This window comes from Salvelinus namaycush, chromosome 37, assembly GCF_016432855.1.
Source record: "Salvelinus namaycush isolate Seneca chromosome 37, SaNama_1.0, whole genome shotgun sequence".
In the NCBI taxonomy this organism is placed as follows: domain Eukaryota; kingdom Metazoa; phylum Chordata; class Actinopteri; order Salmoniformes; family Salmonidae; genus Salvelinus; species Salvelinus namaycush.
In genome coordinates, this window is record NC_052343.1 from 18,387,823 (window position 1) to 18,413,233 (window position 25,411).

Genomic DNA, 25,411 nt, shown 5'->3' on the forward strand with positions numbered 1-25,411 from the left:
ACATCTCTCTCCCCTTCTCTCTCTCTCTCTCTCTATACACATCTCTCTCCCTTCTCTCTCTCTCTCTCTATACACATCTCTCTCCCCTTCTCTCTCTCTCTCTCTATACACATCTCTCTCCCCTTCTCTCTCTCTCTCTCTCTATACACATCTCTCTCCCCTTCTCTCTCTCTCTCTCTCTATACACATCTCTCTCCCCTTCTCTCTCTCTCTCTCTCTATACACATCTCTCTCCCCTTCTCTCTCTCTCTCTCTATACACATCTCTCTCCCCTTCTCTCTCTCTCTCTCTATACACATCTCTCTCCCCTTCTCTCTCTCTCTCTCTCTATACACATCTCTCTCCCCTTCTCTCTCTCTCTCTCTATACACATCTCTCTCCCCTTCTCTCTCTCTCTCTCTCTATACACATCTCTCTCCCCTTCTCTCTCTCTCTCTCTCTATACACATCTCTCTCCCCTTCTCTCTCTCTCTCTCTCTATACACATCTCTCTCCCCTTCTCTCTCTCTCTCTCTCTATACACATCTCTCTCCCCTTCTCTCTCTCTCTCTCTCTATACACATCTCTCTCCCCTTCTCTCTCTCTCTCTCTATACACATCTCTCTCCCCTTCTCTCTCTCTCTCCTATACACACCTCGCTGCCCTTCTCTCTCTCTCTCTCTCTATACACACCTCGCTGCCCTTCTCTCTCTCTCTCTCTATACACACCTCGCTGCCCTTCTCTCTCTCTCTATACACATCTCGCTGCCCTTCTCTCTCTCTCTATACACATCTCGCTGCCCTTCTCTCTCTCTCTATACACATCTCGCTGCCCTTCTCTCTCTCTATACACATCTCGCTGCCCTTCTCTCTCTCTCTATACACATCTCGCTGCCCTTCTCTCTCTCTCTATACACATCTCGCTGCCCTTCTCTCTCTCTCTATACATCTCGCTGCCCTTCTCTCTCTCTCTATACATCTCGCTGCCCTTCTCTCTCTCTCTATACACATCTCTCTCCCCTTCTCTCTCTCTCTCTCTCTATACACATCTCTCTCCCCTTCTCTCTCTCTCTCTCTCTATACACATCTCTCTCCCCTTCTCTCTCTCTCTCTCTCTATACACATCTCTCTCCCCTTCTCTCTCTCTCTCTCTCTATACACACCTCGCTGCCCTTCTCTCTCTCTCTCTCTATACACACCTCGCTGCCCTTCTCTCTCTCTCTATACACATCTCGCTGCCCTTCTCTCTCTCTCTATACACATCTCGCTGCCCTTCTCTCTCTCTCTATACACATCTCGCTGCCCTTCTCTCTCTCTATACACATCTCGCTGCCCTTCTCTCTCTCTCTATACACATCTCGCTGCCCTTCTCTCTCTCTCTATACACATCTCGCTGCCCTTCTCTCTCTCTCTATACACATCTCGCTGCCCTTCTCTCTCTCTCTATACATCTCGCTGCCCTTCTCTCTCTCTCTATACACATCTCTCTCCCCTTCTCTCTCTCTCTCTCTATACACATCTCTCTCCCCTTCTCTCTCTCTCTCTCTCTATACACATCTCTCTCCCCTTCTCTCTCTCTCTCTCTCTATACACATCTCTCTCCCCTTCTCTCTCTCTCTCTCTCTATACACATCTCTCTCCCCTTCTCTCTCTCTCTCTCTCTATACACATCTCTCTCCCCTTCTCTCTCTCTCTCTATACACATCTCTCTCCCCTTCTCTCTCTCTCTCTATACACATCTCTCTCCCCTTCTCTCTCTCTCTCTCTCTCTATACACATCTCTCTCCCCTTCTCTCTCTCTCTCTCTATACACACCTCGCTGCCCTTCTCTCTCTCTCTCTCTCTATACACACCTCGCTGCCCTTCTCTCTCTCTCTCTCTATACACACCTCGCTGCCCTTCTCTCTCTCTCTATACACATCTCGCTGCCCTTCTCTCTCTCTCTATACACATCTCGCTGCCCTTCTCTCTCTCTATACACATCTCGCTGCCCTTCTCTCTCTCTCTATACACATCTCGCTGCCCTTCTCTCTCTCTCTATACACATCTCGCTGCCCTTCTCTCTCTCTCTATACACATCTCGCTGCCCTTCTCTCTCTCTCTATACACATCTCGCTGCCCTTCTCTCTCTCTCTATACACATCTCGCTGCCCTTTCTCTCTCTCTCTATACACATCTCGCTGCCCTTCTCTCTCTCTCTATACACATCTCGCTGCCCTTCTCTCTCTCTCTATACACATCTCGCTGCCCTTCTCTCTCTCTCTATACACACCTCGCTGCCCTTCTCTCTCTCTCTATACACACCTCGCTGCCCTTCTCTCTCTCTCTATACACACCTCGCTGCCCTTCTCTCTCTCTCTATAACACTCGCTGCCTTCTCTCTCTCTCTATACACACCTCGCTGCCCTTCTCTCTCTCTCTATACACATCCTCGCTGCCCTTCTCTCTCTCTCTATACACATCTCGCTGCCCTTCTCTCTCTCTCTATACACATCTCGCTGCCCTTCTCTCTCTCTCTATACACATCTCGCTGCCCTTCTCTCTCTCTCTATACACATCTCGCTGCCCTTCTCTCTCTCTCTATACACATCTCGCTGCCCTTCTCTCTCTCTCTATACACATCTCGCTGCCCTTCTCTCTCTCTCTATACACATCTCGCTGCCCTTCTCTCTCTCTCTATACACATCTCGCTGCCCTTCTCTCTCTCTCTATACACATCTCGCTGCCCTTCTCTCTCTCTCTATACACATCTCGCTGCCCTTCTCTCTCTCTATACACATCTCGCTGCCCTTCTCTCTCTCTCTATACACATCTCGCTGCCCTTCTCTCTCTCTCTATACACATCTCGCTGCCCTTCTCTCTCTCTCTATACACATCTCGCTGCCCTTCTCTCTCTCTCTATACACATCTCGCTGCCCTTCTCTCTCTCTCTATACACATCTCGCTGCCCTTCTCTCTCTCTCTATACACATCTCTCTCCCCTTCTCTCTCTCTCTATACATCTCTCTCCCCTTCTCTCTCTCTCTATACATCTCTCTCCCCTTCTCTCTCTCTCTATACATCTCTCTCCCCTTCTCTCTCTCTCTATACATCTCTCTCCCCTTCTCTCTCTCTCTCTATACATCTCGCTGCCCTTCTCTCTCTCTCTCTATACATCTCTCTCCCCTTCTCCCTCCCTATACATCTCTCTCCCCTTCTCCCTCCCTATACATCTCTCTCCCCTTCTCCCTCCCTATACATCTCTCTCCCCTTCTCCCTCCCTATACATCTCTCTCCCCTTCTCCCTCCCTATACATCTCTCTCCCCTTCTCCCTCCCTATACATCTCTCTCCCCTTCTCCCTCCCTATACATCTCTCTCCCCTTCGCTCTCTATACATCTCTCTCCCCTTCGCTCTCTATACATCTCTCTCCCCTTCGCTCTCTCCCCTTCACTCTCTCCCCTTCACTCTCTCCCTTTCACTCTCTCCCTTTCACTCTCTCCCTAGATCTATCCATCTTGTCTAATGATATTTGTTAAATCAACAACAACCTAGTCTGGCCTTTGATTTTAAGGAAATGTGAATACATAGAGAAAATAACCATTGTCTCTCCACATACATTGATTATAGACACACGCATCAATAAACTCTATGGCTTGACTTACTGTAGTAGGTCTTTTCATTCTATGTGGAATGTAGTTCATTGACGAACTGTTATAAACTGCCATAAAATGAGGATTGAATTAGAATTCCATGGAGGCAGCAGAGTCAGGGCCACCATCCATGCACACACACTTAGTATTACTTTCACGACTCCATTGGGCTGTAAATTAAAAACACACATTTATGTCTGAATCAACTGAGGTTTACTGGTGATGAGGGCAACTATTGCTCTACGCTCTAAACAGGCCCTGCAGTGTGTCTGTGTGTGTGTGTGTGTGTGTGTGTGAGAGAGAGAGAGACAGGGCCAGTGATGAAGCCATACTAAAAGCAGCCAAAGCAAGGCTAACGAACACACACACACACACCTGACCTTTTCCCAATCCCCATGGCATTTGCAGCTCTAGAGCGGAGGGGCAAGGACACCTCATTAACATAACACCTCGAAGCATACAGACATTCATTGAAAAGTTCACACATTCAAAAAAAGGTTGCTTTTCCAATTTGAAATAAGACTAGTCTATTTCTGCAGTGTTTTTTTTGCTGTGTTTGTCTGGGAAGAAACATTGATTTAGATAAGAATGTTTCAATTATAGTCTCCCATCCCCCCAAAAAACACATTCTACATTCTTTCATCCGTGGAATTACACATCTTTCTCTCTCACCCCCTTCTCCCTCCCCCTCTCAGACACCCATAACCAGCGTGGCCTTGAGGACAGAGCGAGGGGGAGAGGACAGAGCGGGGGGGAGAGGACAGAGTGTGTTTGAATAAACCAATAACTAACGTTGCTCAAACAAAAGCGCTGGACAGGAACATGAACGATGGTATAAAATAAAAGACAAGAGAACAAGGCCCCCTGTATGTACTGGGTCTGGCAGGCGGGGGAGGGAGCTCAAGTGGTGGTGGCGGGGAGGACGGGGGGGGTCTGAATCAGTTGTTCATTCAGTCCTATAAACCAATGACCTACCAACCATCAACGGACTGACTCCGAACACAGTGCAGGCTGAGGATTGTCTCAGCATCATTCTAAAGAAGCCACCTGTTCCCAAATGGCCGAAGAGACCCATCAGGAAGATCTCAAGTGTCTTCACTGCTGGTCACTGCACAAAGTCATTTGGCCTAATGTCACATTTCTCTCTTCTTCCAACAGCGAGCGACTGTAGCCTGCTCTCTCCCCTGACCCTGCCAGCCCACCAGTCGCTCTCACACGCACACCAACGCGGTTTACTCAGCCGTAAAGACGACGTAACCAGTCACAGCTGACCCCATAGCCCTATTTCAATATAAAACATCACCATGGCAACAGGGTTCAAGCCCTCCTGACCCACATAGGGCCTCCACCTCGTTAGGGGGTATTACAGTGTCGTTTTAGGGCTCAAAGTGGAATCCCATCCATTCTCTCTAGATGTCGTAGAAAATTAAGTTAGGTCTTTTATTGATTTTCATACTATAGAAGCCTACCTTAATTCAAAACAAATTAAACTCACTGTTATTACATTGTAAGCTGGGTTATGAGACTATATTAAATTGAAATTGATGAGAACTGAACTAAGCCTACCTTCCTCTACTAAGCTATTGAAACTCTTTTTGGTCATTTCCTTATAAACAAGATTTTCTTGGCTTAGCAGAGAACAACAACAAAAAATCAAAAACCATTCTCCCACAAAAAAAACACAAACAAGGCCTGAACATTGTCGTGTAAGAAAGAGGCTCTTTCTGTAAAATCAGTAAAGTGAAGAGGGAGATGTTTACACTGGTTAAACCAGGATTTTCCCTGATAAATATGCAGAAACCTTTTGGTTTGCCACCGTTTTCCTTCCCCCTAAGTGCACTAGATGTTCTGTAAAATGGATTTGGGCTGAAAAGGTCCACGCCATAAATAAATCAGAAAAGAAAATACATTTCTGGGCCGGATGATGATATTATTATTTTTGTGTTATGTACAACAATGCTCCCAAGTGACACAGCAGTCTAAGGCACTGCATCTCAGTGCTAGAGGCATCATTACAGACCCTGGTTCGATCCCGGGCTGTATCACAACCGGCCGTGATTGGGAGTCCAATAGGGCGGCACACAAATGGACCAGCGCTGTACGGGTTAGGGTTTGGCCGGGTTAGGCCGTCATTGTAAAATAAGAATTTGTTCTTAAATAAAATAAAAATGAAATCAACTACAGCAGGCAGTACAGTAGGCCTCGGCTAGGCCACTGCCCTCTGTTTCTGTGGCACTAAAGTTTCCTGAGAAAGTGTTGACTTTTTTATCCATGGGAAAGGAAAAAATAAAGAGGTCTGGGTTAAATTGCCACCACAAATAAATGAATATAGAGATTTCAATTTGTTTGGGCCAACTTGCCTGATCACTCTGCAAGTGTAAGGAGAGAATCTGCACACCTGAGCGCGAAGCCTACCACACCTGAATAAATTAACCTTCTGAATACAGCAAATACATTAGCAACATCTTTTGATCTTTATATGCAAGTGTGATGCCAAAAGTGGGCACAGTTGAGAAGTTAAATATAGCTTAGCGGGAAATTTGTTGAAACAAAACAAATAGGTTAGGCTACTGTCCCCACCTTTTGATGGAGTAGAACTAGTTGATAATCGTACTGTAAGCACAGGCAGAGCCATGTATTTAGAGAGTTGGGCCAAAGCAGTTTTTGCATGTTTTTCCACAAAATATATTTAGTATTTTTATTCCTGATTTTTCAGGGGGTGCTACAGCACCTCTACTTCCTATTATGCATCCAGGTACTTTTTTGCAGGTCCTGGAGTTCTAGGTGAAATCATGACAAATAACAAATAAAAACACCGCACACTGCTGTTCAGGTGATTGATTTTTATTTCTTTAATCACCTGGGAACATGAACAGCAGTGTTTTCCTTTTTATTAGCCATGTTAGCTCCCCATTGAAATGACATGGGGAATAGTGTTTTTAAAGACTACAAAACGGAATGTCTACAACGAGCATTATGATGCATTTACATGACAACATTCTATGGCAGCCAAGTTAACTCAAAATACACAAAAAAATAAAAAAGAATGCAAGATTTGAGTTATTAGTCCACTGTTGATGCAGTCACAAAATGTTTTGCATGTCAGAAGTAAAGTAATCAAGATATTGGACTTTCAAGATGCAGTGTCACCAGCCACATCATCATGCAGATGCAAAATACATCATATGATGCAAAACGGATCATCATGGTTATGTGGCCCGTGACACTTTGCTTTTTGAAAGTCCAATATCTTAAACTTGACTGCTGACATGCAAAATATTTAGAAAAATACCAAAATATAGCTTGAATGGATTTTTCCTTTAACATTATATGGTGAATATTTAAACAATACTATGCAACTGTATGTCTAGAATTAAAACAATATTCAATATTCTCAGTTGGTCTAACTAATTATAAACTGGGTGGTTCGAGCCCTGAATGCTGATTGGCTGAAGCCCGTGGTATATCAGGCTGTATACCACGGGTATGACATGTATTTTTACTGCTCTAATTACGTTGGTAACCAGTTTATAATAGCAATAAAGCACCTCGGGGGTTTGTGGTGTATGGCCAATATACCACGGCTGCCTGCTATGGCGGACGCACGGTCTACTCAGCATGTAAGGGCTGTATCCAGGCACTCCGCGTTGAGAAATAATAACAGCCCTTCGCCGTGGTATATTGGACATATACCACACCCCTCGGGCCTTATTGCTTAAATATATGGCTCTGGGCACAGGTGTTAATTAAAAATGCACAGGCCACAAGGACGCTATCAAGTGCGATACTGGAGCCTCAATCACCTTTTGTTGTTGGTGGCAACTAGGCTACACCCTGTTGCTGCACTGTTTACATGAAAAGCTATTTCTAACCCAATGTATGTGTTGTGAACTGGAACTAATCGAGGATGACGTGTCGGACAGAGGAAATAAAAGGCGCAGGGGGACGTAAGGAATTGAAGGAGAAGCGTGGTCCTGGGGAATGAGGATCAAGGACACGCAACAGCGCTAGGGTTGTATTTGGAACAGAACAAGTGACAATGCACCTGCTGGCACCAGAGAGAAACATATACTTCGATTGCCAACAGCCACACCTTAAGAGCAAAAACACCGCGTAGCCTACTTTACGCCGAAACTCTGGTTACCGAATGAGATAGTGTCACGGTCAGAAAATAGTCTAGTCAAATTAGTTGAGGGGCACAAGTAGACTTTGTTTATTCATAATTTATTTCACGACCGTAAGAAGGAAAATGTTAGCGTGAAAACGTTAAGACCTAGTGTACACCTGCACGTTGATTGGATCGAAACTGAAACCCCCCCGCCAGGTGACACAACCGAACGATCCGTGGTTAGAGTATAGGCTAACAATCTAGGCTGCTGTTGAATTTCTATGATGGTTTTTGAAATATGTTCTTCTTACCTTGAAAAGTCAGCAACGTGACCACGCTGAACAGTCCGATCATTTTTGTGAAGTCATGCCAATTTCGAGCGTCTTCTCTCGCCATGCTGTCTGTGTTCTGATTTTAAATGAATCTTATGTCGTTGATAAAAACAACCTCTATCCGTGTCTTTTCCCGGTTTGAACTTAATCGTGAACTAATCAGAAGTGAGTTTTCAAACGTCCTTCACTGACTGCGCGTCTTTCGGAGCCTGTTAAAAAATAATACAAATCCTGTCCAAGCGATGCTGACAAGAAACTCACAAATGTATATTTCTCCCTTAGCTAAATAGGTGTTTTGTGGATTGGACTGCGTGCGCTCTACCAACTATTTCCACACTGCGGAGAGATCGCTACTGGGTGACTGGGTGTGATGTCATAGACTATCCCTAGGCAACGTCACAGTTCCTTGAATTCAAACGATATGTGACTGGCGTTTAGAAACTCCCAAAAGGATGAAAATATTGAGGAATTATACTTTTTAACAGATTGTGTTATCCAAAACGGAAACCTTGTTGATTTCCAGCACTGACTGGACAACACAGTTAATAGGGCGCACACCTACATTTGTTTAGCCTCAAGGCGAGCTGTCTTGCCTGTATTTTACAAAAAATAAACTAGACATATTCGTCAATGTACCCTCTTCAGTTTTCTACTGTCTTTTTATTGGAAATAAAAACATTTCGATGGAGGATGCTACAAACTTCAAGTTTTGATTTAGAAAAAAAAATATCTACCCGTAATGTGTAGGCTAATTTATGGGAAAGTACACCCTCTCCAATATTTTACACTGATTAGGTCAATTGTAATACATGTACCATTCAATTATCGAATTCTAGGCACAGCAGCCCAGCAGTGGTGGAATGAGGCAAATGGATGATTATTGCGCCCTCTGCTGTTTAGCTCTAACGTCCCACAATCATGACACAGTCTACTAAAGTGTCGCAATAAAATAACCACTGGAACGAACGTTACAATCCAATAACCACTAACATTGATGTCACAATCAAAATCTTTGACGCGGATGTCACAATCAAACAACCACTGATGAAGACTTGAGATGATGACACTCAGGTGTGATTCTAAAGACCTTGATTAGCTGTATTAAAACAGGGCTGGAACTAAAGCTTGCACACCCAGATCAGATCTCTAGGTCGGGGTTAGTCACCCCTGCACACACTAATCAAAAAACAACATTTTCTTATTGTCCACCAAAGCAACATTGCAAAGCCATATTATCCTCCAGCTTTAAGGCTAATCTGTAAACCCATGTGTTTTACAGACGTGCAGAGAACATTGATTCATTGTAATTCCCTCCTTCTCATCGCATATTTCATTCTTTGCCCCTAACCTCTCATTTTCTCTCCTCTGCTCTCCCCTCTCCTTTTCTCCTCTCCTCTGTCAGTCCACAATGTTCACCTCTGAATTCTCCCAATCTATTTTCACTTTCAATACTCTGAGCCCTTCCCCTACATAGGGGCCTAACTCGTTTTCCCCCTCTCCCCTCATCCCTCACTCATCTGGCCAATGTTATGTCTGGATTTGGTCACTCTTCCCTCTCCTCGTATTGTCCCTCACTTTCTTTGTCCCGGCCTTGTCTTTCACTCCTCTTCTTTTTCCTCTCCACTCCCGTCACCCAGTCCTGGGGTTGCCAGTGGGTCTGTGACTAGGATAGTGGAGTTCATAGTTGTCTGGTATTAGCTCATTGGCAGCACTCATTAAACTGAGCCAGAGCTTAGAGTGATTATTTATCCATGAGGGAGGAGATCAGTACACCCATGCTCTCTCTCTCTTGTCTCTCTCTCAATTCATTTCAAAGAGACTTATTGGCATGGGAAACATATGTTTACATTGCCAAAGCAAGTGAAATAGACGAAAACAAAAGGGAAATAAACAATAAAAAATGAACAGTAAACATAAGTCACAAAAGTGTTTTAATAATTTTGACATTTCAAATGTTATGTTATTGGCTATGTACAGTATTGTAACAATGTACAGATAGTTGAAGTACGAAAAGGAAAATAAATAAACAGATAAATATAGGTTGTATTTACAATGGGGTTTGTGCTCCACGGCTTGCCCTTTTCTTGTGTCAACAGGTCACACATCTTGCTGCTCTGGTGGCACGCTGTGGTATTTCACCTAATAGATATGGGAGTTTATCAAGATTAGATTTGTTTTCAAATTCGTTGTCTCTCAATTCAATTCAAGGGCTTTATTGGCATGGGAAACATATGTTAACATTGCCAATGCAAGTGAAGTAGATAATAAACAATAAAAAATTAACAGTAAACATTACACTCACAGAAGTTCCAAAAGAATAAAGACATTTCAAATCTATCTATCTATCTATCTATCTATCTATCTATCTATCTATCTATCTATCTATCTATCTATCTATCTATCTATCTATCTATCTATCTATCTATCTATCTATCTATCTATCTATCTATCTATCTCTCTCTCTCTCAGTATCTCTGGTTTCTATCACTCACCCTGTCACTACTTCTCTTTCTGTTGCTACTTTCTCTCTTTTACTGTATTTTCCAATTTCTCACATTGTCATACATCTTTCTCTCTTCCTCATTTATCTCCCCCCTCTCTCTCTCCATTGTCCCGTCTTTCTCTTTCTCCCACACCCTTCCCCTCTTCTCTCTCTCCCATGTCTCTTTCTCTCTCTCTCTCTCTCTCTCTCTCTCTCTCTCTCCCCCCTCTTTTTCTCTCGCTCTCCCCTCTCTCCCTGTCAGCTCAGTGGTAATTAAGAGTGTATCTGGTTATGGAGTAATGGAGCTCAGAGGAGCTGATAGCACCGTTAGCTTAATTAAACACATTTATGGGATGTAAAGACATTTAGCCCAGGGGTTCCACTGCTCCCACTATAACCCAAACTCTTTATTGTTCTCCCTTTATCTCTCTAACTTCCTCGTTTCCTCTCTCTGTCTTTCTCCCTCACTTTCATTCTGTCCATCTCTTCCTCTCTCTCTCCACTTTATTGGTCTTTTTCCCTTTCTCACTGTCACATATACTGTACGTGTTTGTTCCTTTTGTCGTTCTCCAACCCCAGTATTGAGGTCATCGTATGGATTTTATCCCAAGTGAAGTTCTTCCCTCTCTGTTCAAGAACATACACAGTACAGTGCTTGAGCTGCTTACATCATCATGTAGCCTGGTGTGTTATACTGTGTGTGTGTGTGTGTGTGTGTGTGTGTGTGTGTGTGTGTGTGTGTGTGTGTGTGTGTGTGTGTGTGTGTGTGTGTGTGTGTGTGTGTGTGTGTGTGTGTGTGTGTGTGTGTGTGTGTGTGTGTGTGCGTGTGTGTGAGTGTGTTGCCTGTGTGCGTGTTTGTGTTTCTGTGCTCGCCTTTTTCCCCTGTTCCAGTCCTATAAGTGTTTATCAGTCACCAACAGACTACCAGTCAGTGGACACAGTGACACTCTCTTCCTGAACACTATCAAGGTTTTGGACGGGTCGTATCCTGTTCAAAGCAAAGGCACAAGTTCGGCCCCAAATTACACCATATCCCCTATATATTGCACTACTTTTGACCGGTACTATTGGCCCCGGTCAAAAGTAGTGCATTAAATAGGGGATAGAATGCCATTTGGAACGCAACCACATTCCCTGTTAATGACAGTTATAGAATACAGAAATGTTGCTAGTAAACTGGAGATGAGAAGGGTGTTGTTGTTTGTAGTGGTGGTGGGTGCTAGTGGAGAGTGTGTGTGGGTCTGTGTGTGAGTTGACTTTACACCTGCTCGGCTGCCTCCGCTTGGACCATGGAGTTTAGATGTCTCCTCTTTGTTCTTATTTCTTCTTCGGTGGTGCTCATCACTCAATCTGACACGACCACTAAAGGTATGGTGAAATTTGAACCATTGATAGATGACATCGCACAAATTGCCTTCACTTGCAAGTATTCTCCCATACAACTGTTGTGACTGGGTTACTCACTCGTTTTGAAGCTGAAAACAAATGTGAGATTCTTCTGTCGGGGATCAGTGGATCTTTTATCAGAAAGTATATGGAAAACATAACATACAAAATAATCCAGGTAGTATTTTATGAATAAGGTAGTATTTCAGTAGAGGTTTAGAAATATTCCTGTCATTTGGAGGTCAAAGCAGGGATACACATCTCTAATCCGTTCAGTCTGGCTGGCTCTCAACTCTCCTTGGCGACTAATTGGTCCATTAATGCCATTGATTGGGCTTAAAGAGTCCACAACACACTGGCTCTTCCTGATCTAAATCAGTTACTGATTAAAAAGGAAGGATAAAAACCTGGGTTGCATTCGAACTGGCACTCTATTACCTATATAGTGCACTACTTTGGACCAGGGCTCTAAGACATAGGGTGCCATTTGAGAGTCCCCTAGAAGCAGAGCTGAGCGTCTCTGGGTTAAGTCTGAGTGTTGATTGTGGCTCCAGAACTAGTCACCTCTTATCTCCTCAGGTCTCATCTATCAGTAGTGAGGCCAGAGCCTGATCCAACTGCAACCCCTTCTACTTGCACCTTAAGTTTTTACAGAGCACATAGAGCTGGATAGGTGTGAGCAGCCATGGCAGAAGTTCCCCTGTAAGCCCATTGGAAGGTTAGACCTACCACTATTTCACTCACTTGTTTTTGTGTGTGTTTTTTGTCGTCATCAGACCCTGACTGGAGTGATGTCGTCGTGACAATGGTTGGCAGGGAAGTCACCTTACCCTGTGTTGATTGGCCTCTCACGGGCTCTGTGAGCATTAATTGGAAGATGAAGTCTCCCGGGGTGGACCACTGGAAACTGGTCCTCTCAGCCAATGAGAGGCAGCAGTTCTCGGGCGCAGCCTCAAAGGCTTCCATGCGTTTGGTTGACTCAAACTTTCAGGAAACTGGGGACTTCTCTCTGCTGTTTGTCCCCAAAATGGAGGACAAGGGTCGCTACTCCTGTCTGATTAAACAGCAAGAGAAGAAACTGAGAGAGAAGATCATACTATTAGCCATCCTCACAGGTAGAGAACTGTGGTCCTGTAGACAAAACAGGCTACCGTTACAGTATGTCCATATACATGTAACAGTTGTGATGGTATTGATACAAATATTTTGTGTAAATAATTTCCCATGCACACTTTATTTGACACAATCAGGTCAGACTGTAGTAGCAATATCCCACATGTTTTCTATCTCTTCTATCGTTCCTCCTATTTCCTACCTCCTACATCGGCCCCAGTCTCTATCTTTCCTTCAGCCACTCTCCCTCAGCACAGCACACTGCGTCTGATGGCAGAAGTGTCCCCCGCCTCCGCCGTTTCCGAGGTAACCTGGCTGTCCCCCGGCGGGACGCCGCTACGATTGGCAAGGAGGTCAGGGGGGGTGGTCGCCAAGCTGCCCCAGATACTCCCCACTGACCAGGGGGCATACATCTGCCAGGTGTACCCAAGGGGTAACAGCAGCACCCCTATATTCCACTTCACTGTGGACCTCCGCGTGGATGGTGATTTATGACGGTGGGATGGAGAGAGGGAGGAAAGGGTGTAATGACATAATTGGAATCTGGGATGAATCTCAATACTCCAAACAAAGCATTGTATTTAGATCAGCATTGTATTGGCATTGTTATGTAATTGACTAGTATTTATAAGTGCTCCCACTATAACCACTGCTCCCACACTAACCCAAATGCTTTATTTCTGTCCCTTTATCTCTCACTCCCTTGTTCCCTCTCTGTCATTCTTCCTCCCTCTCTCCCTCTCTCTCTCCCTCCCACCCTCTCCCTCTCACCCTCTCGCTCTCTCTCTCTTTCTAGGTATGAATGTGGCCTCGTTCACCAATATAAGCCATAGTGAGTGACGTCACAGTGTACAGTAGACTCTAGTCTAGCTAAAACACAGAGTCAGCAGCCTCTGGATCAAGCAGCACAATACAAATTGACCTTACTGAGGGACCAGCTCTCTCTCAGAAACATAACGACATAATCCCTGTTGCTGCTGTGCACCTCTCTCTATCACCTCTCTCTATCTCTCTTTCTTTTCCTCTGTCTGTTCTGTTCCTCTCTCCACTGCCACTTCTGTCACTCATCCTCCTCTCTATATCTCTCAACCCCACCATCTTCCCTACATATTTCTCTCACCGTCCCCCCAACACTCTCTTGCTCTCTTCTTATCTCTCACGTTCTCTCTCTCACTTATGCACCTCTCATTCTCTTCCTCTCCCCCATTCCCCCCGTTCTCTCGTTCTCTTTCTCTCTCTCTCCCTCCCCCTCCCTCTCCTCTCCCCCTCCCTAGGTGCTCAGATCTCTATGGCCAGTCTCACCCAGACCCCTCTCACCCTCGCCTGCCCTCCGATGCGGGGCGACTATGTCCTGCTCTATTGGAAGCCCCCAGACAGCAGAAACATCAACACCACAACCCTGGTCTACGGGTACGACCGCTGGAGGGACCGCACAGAGCAAAGCAAGGTACACCCAGAAGAGGATGTGTGCGTGTGTGTTCAAGCTTGCGTGCATATGAACTGAATTCCTCTACAGGTTTCTTCCTTCAAGGGTGTTTTCCTAGCTACCGTGCTTCTGTTTCTGCCTGCTCCACAGGGTCCAGGCCGGGTTACTGTAAAAGCACTTTATGACAACTGCTGATGTAAAAAGAGCCTTTATAAATGAATGTGATTGAATGAATTTGATTGATCTAGACTCATGCCCAGCTGAGCCTGGATGGGCCATTGTCTACCCCAAAAGAGGGTTTCTTCTCCTTCCTGCTGAGCCCGGGGCTGAACGACGGAGGCCTCTACACGTGTGAAGTCTTCCTCAATGACAACATGTTCAGCCAGAGGACCCTGCTTAGCATCCTCCAAGGTACAGAGGGGAAGAGGGAGGAGAGAGGGAGGAGTGAAGAGAGAAGAGTGATTAATTTATGTCTGAAATAGAGATATCGGTATGAATAAAAACAAAGACTAAAAATACTGTCCAACTCCCACACACGCAGAAACACACACACATACTCACACACCCGTCTGTCCATTTTTGCAGTCTTGGAAGGCTTTAATAATCAGTGTCCCTCTGGCAGCCATCACAGCTGCCCAGACATGACCAAGCGATCTGTCACTGTCACCCTGCTCCACACGTCTGTCACACACACACACACACACACAGACACACAGACACACACACACACACACACACACACACACACACACACACACACACACACACACACACACACACACACACACACACACACACACACACACACACACACACACACACAGCCCCGCGCACCCATATATTTTTATCTTGCCTCATTATGGGTGTAATTATGTACGATTATACCTGCCGCACTCCCACCAGGGCTGTGGGAGGCACACATTAAATACTGTAATCACTGACAGAGACGTGTGTGTCTGTAGGGCTTGATTACACCCAGATTGATCCTCATTGGGGTTTGATGAGACATGGGGCATCAGTCACCTTCAGGCGACACATTAGAAGCAATTCTGTGAAATTAATATATATTATTTTGACCCCTCTCTGATTCTCTCATTGTTTTCTTTCCATCCACCCCACCCCCCTTAACTCACCTTCTATCTCTCCTTGCCCCCCTTCTCTTTTTGTCCCCTGACTACCCCTTATTGGTACTTCCTTCCACTCTCTCTCCTCTCCTTCTCCCTTTCTCACTATCCCTCCATCCCAGTGAAAGCCAGACATTCTCCATCAGCCCTGGTCCTGACGTGTCATTATACAGAGCGTTCCCAGGTAGGTAACCATCCCCTGACTGGCAACATTCATCCCTCATCTCTTCACTTTGATAGTTAGCTGATGTGTGTGTTGAGCTTTCAGGCACAAAATGGTTCCTTGAGCACCTGGGATGAGTTCATCAGGCACAAAACGTGCTGGACTTGTCAAAACAACCTGGACTTGTCCAATTAGAAACACTTTTTTTGTGTACGTTTTTGCACAGTCCCCTGGACACGGCCCTGGTGGATAAAGAACACGCTGTATAAACCCAATCCATCTCCTCCATCCACCAGGTGAAGCGAGTGGTGTGGAGCCACCAGAACCAGAGTCGCATGCTGAAGTGGAGCTCCTCTGCCCCGGGTCGCCTCAGCACCGTGGTCCCCCTGTCCCCCACCCAGGACACGGCTGGGAACTACACCTGCACCATGCAGCTCCAGAACGGACAAGCGATCAAGGCAGTTTACACCGTCAAACTGCCCCCGAAAGGTGGAGAGAACCAAACAGTCCAACTTGGGTCTTTAGATATAGATCTAAGATCAGCTTACCCTCTCCTAATGCTAACCATAATCAGTAATGCTAAAAATGCTAAACTTTTCTCAGGTCAGTGTCAACTAACTGTACGTAGCAGAACCAACAGTAGATATATAGGCCTACATGTTTGTCCAAATAAGTCCCTTTACAATGCTTCCTTTCCTTCTTGCTATCATCTTATCCTTTCTTCCTCGCACCTACCCAGTCAGTTCCAGGGGCGGTCTGGGCCGATGTGTTAGAAATGTCAGGGCCGATTTCTGGTCCCAGTCCGCCCCTGGTCAGTTCCCATCAGTGATTCTCATCAGTGATTAACAGAAGGGGAAAGTATATTTAAACCACTCAGATGGAACCATACAAACAGAGAAGTTGTAAAACCAGGCAGTTATGCAACTCATCTGTTTGTATGTTTCCACTTGAGAGCTTTAAATATACTTTGCTCTTTAACACCATTATAGCCAACACCACTGTAATCATTATGACCAAATAGGCACTCATCCAAGTTCATGTTTACTGAACATGAACCTCCTCTATCAGTGGCCCCCAACACACGGACAAACATACCTGATTCAACTCTTTGAGGGCCTTATGATTAGTTGCCAAGTTGAATCAGGTGTGCTTGTCTGGGGCTACAATAAAAATGTGTACTGTTGGGGGTACTAGAGGACCGGAGGTGGGAAACACTGCTCTAGATCAGTGGTTCCCAACCTTTTTGGGTTACTGTTTCACCAACAGAATTTTGCTCTGCCTGGAGTAGCCCTGAAGTACCCCCTCATGTGAATTTTACCAGTAGGCCTATGGTCTCAGGAGTCTTCTCAAGTACCCTCTGTGGATAGGCCAAATACCTTCAGGGGTCCTAGTACCCCTGGTTGGGAATCACTGCTCTAAATCCTAAGCACACCAGACATCCCTTCCCAACAGAGAGAAGTGAACAGCAGGCTAGCTCAGCTGCTAATCCGTTAGCTATGTAAACACACCTGCCTGTGTTTATCCCTCTCTCCCGTCGCTCCAGTCCTTCAGTGCTGGATGTGTGCCCACTCCATCCTCATCTCGTTATCTCCAGGGCCCTGTTGTGAGCTAACCAATCAGCCCAGAATTGGAATAGGCAGGATGAATTCTAAATTCCAATTCTAAATTCCACATAAACTTTAAATGTGAGAATAACAAGAATTGTACACATAAGAAGACAGAGAAATGCACTGAATTCTGCGTGAAGATTTGCCAAGTATTGACTGAAGAAAACGTCCACATGACACCCAATATGGTCCCATGTCTGATCCAGCCACACACCACAGAGCATTGCTTTGAATGGGAGTCTAATTGTCTGCTTCACCTATTCTATTCTACTCCATTCTATCCTATTCTACATCCTTAACACATTGTTCTGTTGCTTATCACAGCCAGACAAGTTGACCTGAAGTTGCTCTACAACCACTATAAAACGCTTCACAGAGCACTGACCTTGTAGCCCCGCCTGCCTGCCTGCCTGCCTGCTTGCCTGCCTGCCTGCCCGTGTGCCTGCCTGGCTGAGTGACAGACTGGTTATGGCTTCTGTCCCAATGGAGGTAATGGGTTGTCACTGTCATCACCACCAGACCCGCCTGGGTTCAAATAGTATTTGTTTCCCTGTCTCTCTGTGTCTGTCTGTGTCACTCTCTCTCTCTCTTTCTCTCTCTTTCTCTCTCTTTCTCTCTCTCTCTCCCTCTCTTCACACCCCCACACTTCTTCAGATGATAAGTGTAAATGGTGAGGGAGGACACCAGGACAGCTCTCTGGAATGTATTCACATTCATTGTATCTGAGGAAGCACACACAGACACAGAAGGATCTGACAGTTGAATGAATCTCCTAATGAAGATGAGCTCACTACCAATACCCCCATACATCACTGATACCGAGGAGCCATGATGATGACACACAACAAAGCAATGTTTTAACAAGAGTAATGGATATGCAAAGGGAAGTGTTGCATTTAGAATGAGCTCTTGTTTGTGAGGGCTGATTGAACATTGTATTGTGGTCTTGTTGTCCCATTTACTCTCTTATTGGGATGTGGGAGAGAAGAGAGGAGATGGGAGGTAGGGAAGAGAGAGAGCGAGATGGGAGGTAGGGAAGAGAGAGTGCGAGATGGGAGGTAGGGAAGAGAGAGAGCGAGATGGGAGGTAGGGAAGAGAGAGAGCGAGATGGGAGGTAGGGAAGAGAGAGAGCGAGATGGGAGGTAGGGAAGAGAGAGAGCGAGATGGGAGGTAGGGAAGAGAGAGTGCGAGATGGGAGGTAGGGAAGAGAGAGAGCGAGATGGGAGGTAGGGAAGAGAGAGAGCGAGATGGGAGGTAGGGAAGAGAGAGTGCGAGATGGGAGGTAGGGAAGAGAGAGAGCGAGATGGGAGGTAGGGAAGAGAGAGAGCGAGATGGGAGGTAGGGAAGAGAGAGAGCGAGATGGGAGGTAGGGAAGAGAGAGAGCGAGATGGGATGTGGGAGAGAAGAGAGGAGATGGGAGGTAGGGAAGAGAGAGAGCGAGATGGGAGGTAGGGAAGAGAGAGAGCGAGATGGGAGGTAGGGAAGAGAGAGAGCGAGATGGGAGGTAGGGAAGAGAGAGAGCGAGATGGGAGGTAGGGAAGAGAGAGTGTGAGATGGGAGGTAGGGAAGAGAGAGAGCGAGATGGGAGGTAGGGAAGAGAGAGAGCGAGATGGGAGGTAGGGAAGAGAGAGAGCGAGATGGGAGGTAGGGAAGAGAGAGCGAGATGGGAGGTAGGGAAGAGAGAGAGCGAGATGGGAGGTAGGGAAGAGAGAGAGCGAGATGGGAGGAAATAATAGAGGAACAGAGGGGAGCAGAGAGGAAAAGAGGGAGGGATGGATGATAGACCCACCTAAGAAAATAATATAGTATACTATGGTATAAATACTGTAGTATTACTATATTTATATATTATAGTATTCGCTGTAGTGTTTTTGCAGCCTTTATTGTAGGATTCACTGTAGTGTTTTTGCAGACATTACCGTAGTATCTACTAAGTGTTTTTTTTTTTTTATCTTTGACTAGAGGTGGGCGCTTTCCCCTTGAGGAAACCCACTGGACAAATACTATAAGAGGAAATGTTCCATAACCTGTAGGACTGTAATATGAATGGATTGTTCAATGCTTCTGCTCTTTTCTATAACCTGTAGGGAACACAATATATAGTCTATACTTGGCATGTAGGTTTCTCACTCATGGGTGGCACAATTTTAATTTTAATTTTATTGATCCTTTATTTAACTAGGCAAGCCAGTTAAGAACAAATTCTTATGTACAATGCCGGCCTAGGAACAGTGGGTTAACTGCCTTGTTCAAGGGCAAAACGACAGATTTTTACCTTGTCAGCTCAGGGATTCGATCTAGCAACCTTTCAGTTACTAGTCCAACGCTCTAACCACTAGGCTACCTGCAACCACAAATTGGGATATGGGGGATGGGAATGGGTGGGGTAAATGCAAATTGAATACTGTAGTATTACTATAGTAAAAAAAATGATAGAGTTTTTGTGGATGAAACTGTAGTGTCGTGTCTCTGGCTTGTCATTAAATGTGAAGACTGTTATTTTATCAAATCAATTCTCTGTAATTATTATTATTATCATCAGTTCTCATTTCAATCGTCATAAAAATCTTGGCTATCTGCACAAATCCAGCCTTTACTATGAATCATCCATACACCAATTGGCTCAATTATTTATTTCCTAACTAATTAAACAATTACAGAATATACAATACATAATATTATTATACAGTGAATATCGTCCCTAGTAGACTTAACAAAAACTGTTTGGTTATAACATGATAGATTCAGAGACAAGAGAAGGGGGTTTTGGAAGGAAGACTAAGGAACATGGGTCTCTATCGGACCTGGGAAGCTATTCTCACATAAATACATATGCCACTAACGATCGCTCATTAGGAAAAGTAATGCATTGTATTTACGTGAAGCTGGCTTCGATAGTTGAGCTGGTGATGTGAGGCTCTGGTTTGCCCAGTCGATGTTGCCATTGTCCTTTGTAGATTCTTCCGGGTTGTTGTGTGAGAGGTTCACGTGGTCTGAGAGGTTCATCTCACTCTGGAGATTCGTCCTCGTCGGTCAGTGTTCTCATACTAGATTTGCGCATATGTTCAGCTGCAATCTGATATATGCTAGTTTAGTATGCACTTCTTCTTTAGGTGATCAATAGTTCAGAGTTCATATCATTTCACGTGTGGAGCAAGCTCTCACGTTTCCTGGTCTGTAGAGTTGAAATTAGAATTAGTACTTTTCAACGTGGGGGACAAGTCCTGCCGTTATTTGGAATTGAGTTCCACAGAGGCTTTTATTCAAGAGTGGAAAGGGTTGGTTCATCATTTCCAACCAATCGTTATTCATTTGGGTGTTGCTACTGACTTAGTTAAACTTTACATGGGTGGCCAATTCCCTCATTTTAAAGGTTAACATCACATTACATCATTTTGCAAATAGTTGAATCTTTTACTCATTAATTTTATACAAGAATTAGATGCAAGCCTCGTAACTGAGGAACCTGTATAAACAGAGTTAGGGTAATGTGGCTGTATTGTCTTTCATGAGGTCACAAACATGAAACGAAATGGACCGGGTCGTAGTTGGCTTCTCCACCGACCGTTTACACATTCTCCAAAATAGGAATATTGTTCAATTCTCAAATTCTGGGATATAGTAGAATTTGGCGGGAGAGTTCCTTTGTTCTACTGTGACCCTCTCTCTCCCATACTGCATGGTCAGGGAGACAAGAGTCTCTGCAAGGCATTTATGACGTAGTTGTAAAGTCATAAAAACTGCCACTCCCCTCCTAACAGGAGAGTGGGGGTTGTTCACATTTCTGCTAGTCAATTCACTGAAAGGGCTAGCGTCATGACAGTAGTATTCTACACAGTATTATATAGTAAGTACTACACATGATCAAGTGATACTACAGTGTGTAGTATATTATTTGACAGTATACTACAGTTTACTTCAGAATGTTATAGTAAGCACTACATGATTGAGTGGATACTACAGTATGTACTATAGTATTCTACAGTATACTACAAAATTATATAGTAAGCACTACAGCGTGTAGTATAGTATTCTACAGTATACTACATTATTATAATGTAAGAAATACACAATTGAGGGATACTACAGTGTGTAGTATAGCATTCTATAGTATACTACACATTTCTATAGTAAGTACTACACATGATCAAAGAACACTACAGTGTGGAGTACAGTATACTACAATATTCTATAGTCAGAAGTACACGGTCGAGGGATACTACAGTGTGGAGTATAGTATTTTTTCATGTGAGGAAGTGTGTAGGGAAAGGAAATTAGAGGAGAGCAGAGAGGAAGGAAGGGAGGGAAGGTGCACCCAGGCCATTGAGGAGTGATGGTATTTACGCCTCACCTCGCTGCACCAAATTACCATAATTCATGCAGTGTTAAAGAAGCTGGCATTGAGAACAGAGCTTCCATTAAGGACCCCAACACACACACACACACACACACACACACACACACACACACACACACACACACACACACACACACACACACACACACACACACACACACACACACACACACACACACACACACACACACACCACCACCCCCACCAATCAATTACACCTCACACAGCACTTCATGATTGATTCATTTGAAGCACCATGTATAAGTCAAGACAGGAGGGCAAGGTGAAGGCCTGTAGAGGAAACTTCTACGAAACAAACTTCTGGACGTTTTTGGGAATTTGTAACTTGATGATGTAGTACAAATAAAACATGGGTGCTATCAAATTGAGGTTTTTTTATCCAGAAAGACTTCAACCTCACAATAGAATCATAGCAATATATAATTAACAGTAACATGTTAGTAATAGTCACATCAGTGGTATACAAATTAAGATATATATATATATATAAATGAAGATATACACTGGTGACATCAAAGTCTCTCTTATATTCTGGATGCTTGTGAGCAGGTAGTTGTCACTGTGGTAACTGACACCTCCCACATATCTCCTGTCTCCCTGTGGCTGTTTGCATGAATGATGTCACCTCACCTCACCATGCAAACACACCAGACTACTGTATTCATGTCGCGTGTGGCGCTTTGTCAGTCTACAAATGTCTAATTTGAATACCATGAGCTAATCACATGGTTATGTCATGTAATAATTCCGTGTCTCCCCTCCCAACCTTCTCTTTCATCGTTCTATTTCATCCAGAGTACTGTATGGAGTGTGATTTATACTGAGTGTCTTGCCATGATAAGGAGTTAGACATTTCAACATACCCACATTTACTCACCCTCCCATTTTGTCTTTCGCTATTTAGATAGGACCTCTCTGGAGCTAAACCAGGGATCAGGCCTGCCCCCTGCTGGGAATGAGACCACACTGTTTACTAATCATTGATGTACAAGTATTCAATTCATACAACACTCATTAACTTATTCTCTTTTTCTCTTTCTCACATCTTTCTGTCCTCTTCTCTCAGAGAACACAGAGAGCCCTACTTCTATCTCTCCTCCTCACCCAGAGAGCAACAGTGCCTCGCTCCTTCCCTCCCTCCTCTCTGCTTTATTACTCCTGGTGCCCCTGGTTGCCGCGGTTGCTGGTGTGTTGCTATGGAGACAGAAAGACATTTCTCGCCGCGGTGAGTCTTCCGGCGTTTTCTTTTTTGACATCCCTACCTCCTTCGTGTTCTCTCCATCTCTGGACCTGTCAAGTCCAGTGAGTGATCTGGGGCATGACATATTATGAGTTCGATGCAATGAATCTGGCACTCACTGTGTGTGTGTGTGTGTGTGTGTGTGTGTGTGTGTGTGTGTGTGTGTGTGTGTGTGTGTGTGTGTGTGTGTGTGTGTGTGTGCGTGTGCGTGTGTGTGTGCGTATATATATGTTTCTCCACAGGTATTGAACAGTCTCTCTCCCACTACTCTGGGGAAGTGGAGAATATCTATGAGAATCCTGAGGATGTCAGACAGGTGATGGATTCATGCCTTCTCTGTATCTCAATACCCTCTGATGAATCTCTGTTCTCTTCTCCCTCTCTCTCTCCTCCTTCTGTCTCCCCACCATTTAATTTCCTGTCTCTGGCCCTCTGTTTCTGTCTCTTTCTTCTTCTCTCTTTGTTTTCCTTTGTTTTCCCGCTTCTTCTTCTTTACCCCTCATGTCTCCCTGTCTCTCCCTTTCTCTATATTTCTCTACCCCCCCTCTATTCCTTTCCCTCTCTCTCTCTCTCTCTCTCTCTCTCTCTCTCTCTCTCTCTCTCTCTCTCTCTCTCTCTCTCTCTCTCTCTCTCCCTCTCTCTCTGTGTGGTTATTGAACACTGTTTTCTCTCCTCTCTCCGTATAGACTTCTCCCCAGGGTTCAGTGTGGTTATTAAACACTGTTTTCTCTCCTCTCTCCCTATAGACTACTCCCCAGAGTTCAGTATACATGGTGAGTTATTGTGTTCTGTTCTCAGCATCACAGACACAGAAGCGTTCCCCTGAGTCTGATTGGGGAGGTGAGGTTGTAGTGGCCTCCCTTGCTAGTCTGTCCTCAGTGTGTGTGTGTGTGTGCGCATGTGCGTGTATGGGTGTGTGTGTGTGTGTGTTTCTCCCTCTTCTGTCAGCAGATATGTCTCCCCCATCAGTCCTGTGGTTCAGAAAAACCTGTCAGTTCTTAACTGTCAGCCTTACATTAGTGATATTAACAAATCAATCGCATCCCACCCAGGAGGATGCCTTTAAATGTAATCTCCTCTCCCTCCTTCTTGTCTCTCTCTCCCTTCCTCCCCTTCACCCCCTTCTCCCCCTCTCTCTCCTTTCTCATTCTACAATGCCTTTGTCTTTCTCTTCTTCTCCTCCCCTCCTATCTCTTGCTGTACTATGCCCTTCTCCCTTCTCTTGCCCTCCCTCCCTCCCACCACTTCTCTCTCTCTCCTCTTCTTCTCCTCTTCTTCTCCTCTTCTTCTCAGGACCTGAAGCCCAGAGGGGAGAATGATGTCTATGAGGAATTGGATCGGTAAGAATTAAATAGCCCTGGGTCATGTGTGGTGTGTGTGTGTGCATTTCTGTCACAATTTCCCATCTGCCCTTCACAGGCCCTCTCACCCCCATCAACTCTGAACATCACTATGACACTGTCAACCTGGCGCTGCACGTCGGTAACATAATGTCACATAATGCGCTGACAGTGAAGTGTGTGTGTGTGGTTTTGGGTGTGACGTGCAGAACGTCATGGATGGGTGCATACGTTTGTGTGTGTGTACCTGTGTGTGTCTGTGTTGTTTAAGAGCGTGTTCTTTTTTCAGATACGAATCATGCAGCCTTCTGGAGACCTCCACATCTCAGGATTTATCAGCAAAAGCTTGAAGCAATATTATCTCTCCTCTGTTCAGTATATGGACAGTTACAGTGCCTTGATTTTTTCCACATTGTGTTGTGTTACAGCCTGAATTTAAATGGATTACATTGAGATTTTATGTCACTAGCCAACACACAATACCCAATAATGTCAAAGTGAAATTAATAAAAATGAAAAGCTGAAATGTCTTGAATCAATAAGTATTAAACCTCTTTGTTATGGCAAGCCTGAGTAAGTTCAGGAGTAACAATGTGCTTAACAAGTCACATAATAAGTTGCATGGACTCAGTCTGTGTGCAATAATAGTGTTTAACATGAGTTTTGAATGACTACATCGTCTCTGTACCCCACATACACAAGTATCTGTAACGTCCCTCAGTCGAGCAGTGAATTTCAAACACAGATTCAACCACAAAGACCATGGATGTTTTCCTATGCCTCGCAAAGAAAGGCACCTATTGGTAGATGGGTAAAAAAAAAAAGCAGGCATTGAATATCCGTTTGAGGATGGTGAAATTCTTAATTACACTTTGGATGGTGTATCAATACACCCAGTCATTTCAAAGATACAGGCGTCCTTCCTAACTCAGTTGCCGGAGAGGAAAGTGGCAATAGAAATTAACTTTATGTCCTGAATACAAAGCGTTATGTTTGGGGCAAACACAACACATCACTGAGTACCACTCTTCATGGTGGTGGCTGCATCATGTTATGAGTATGCTTGTCATCGGCAAGGACTAGGGAGTTTTTTTAGATAAA

At 44.7% G+C, this 25,411-nt stretch overlaps 2 protein-coding genes across 2 annotated transcripts in view; one reads left to right on the forward strand and one right to left on the reverse strand.

The window, feature by feature from the left end:
- The window catches only part of LOC120030757 (poliovirus receptor-like), a 53,335-nt gene extending 44,945 nt beyond the window's left edge, over window positions 1-8,390 (reverse strand). The window contains exon 1 of the mRNA XM_038976176.1: window positions 8,031-8,390. Coding sequence (XP_038832104.1) covers window positions 8,031-8,115 — 85 coding nt within the window. The 5' untranslated portion in view covers window positions 8,116-8,390. The remainder of the gene's footprint in view (window positions 1-8,030) is intronic.
- Window positions 8,391-11,714: 3,324 nt separating this feature from the next.
- On the forward strand, window positions 11,715-24,789 carry LOC120031572. The gene is made up of 13 exons (XM_038977380.1): window positions 11,715-11,901; window positions 12,696-13,034; window positions 13,253-13,516; window positions 13,829-13,864; window positions 14,307-14,479; window positions 14,707-14,869; window positions 15,705-15,766; window positions 16,042-16,234; window positions 22,797-22,955; window positions 23,213-23,286; window positions 23,717-23,743; window positions 24,264-24,310; window positions 24,600-24,789. The coding sequence occupies exons 1-13, from the start codon at window positions 11,823-11,825 to the stop codon at window positions 24,658-24,660; spliced, it is 1,677 nt and encodes a 558-aa protein (XP_038833308.1). The 5' UTR covers window positions 11,715-11,822; the 3' UTR covers window positions 24,661-24,789.
- The last annotated feature ends 622 nt before the right edge of the window (window positions 24,790-25,411 follow it).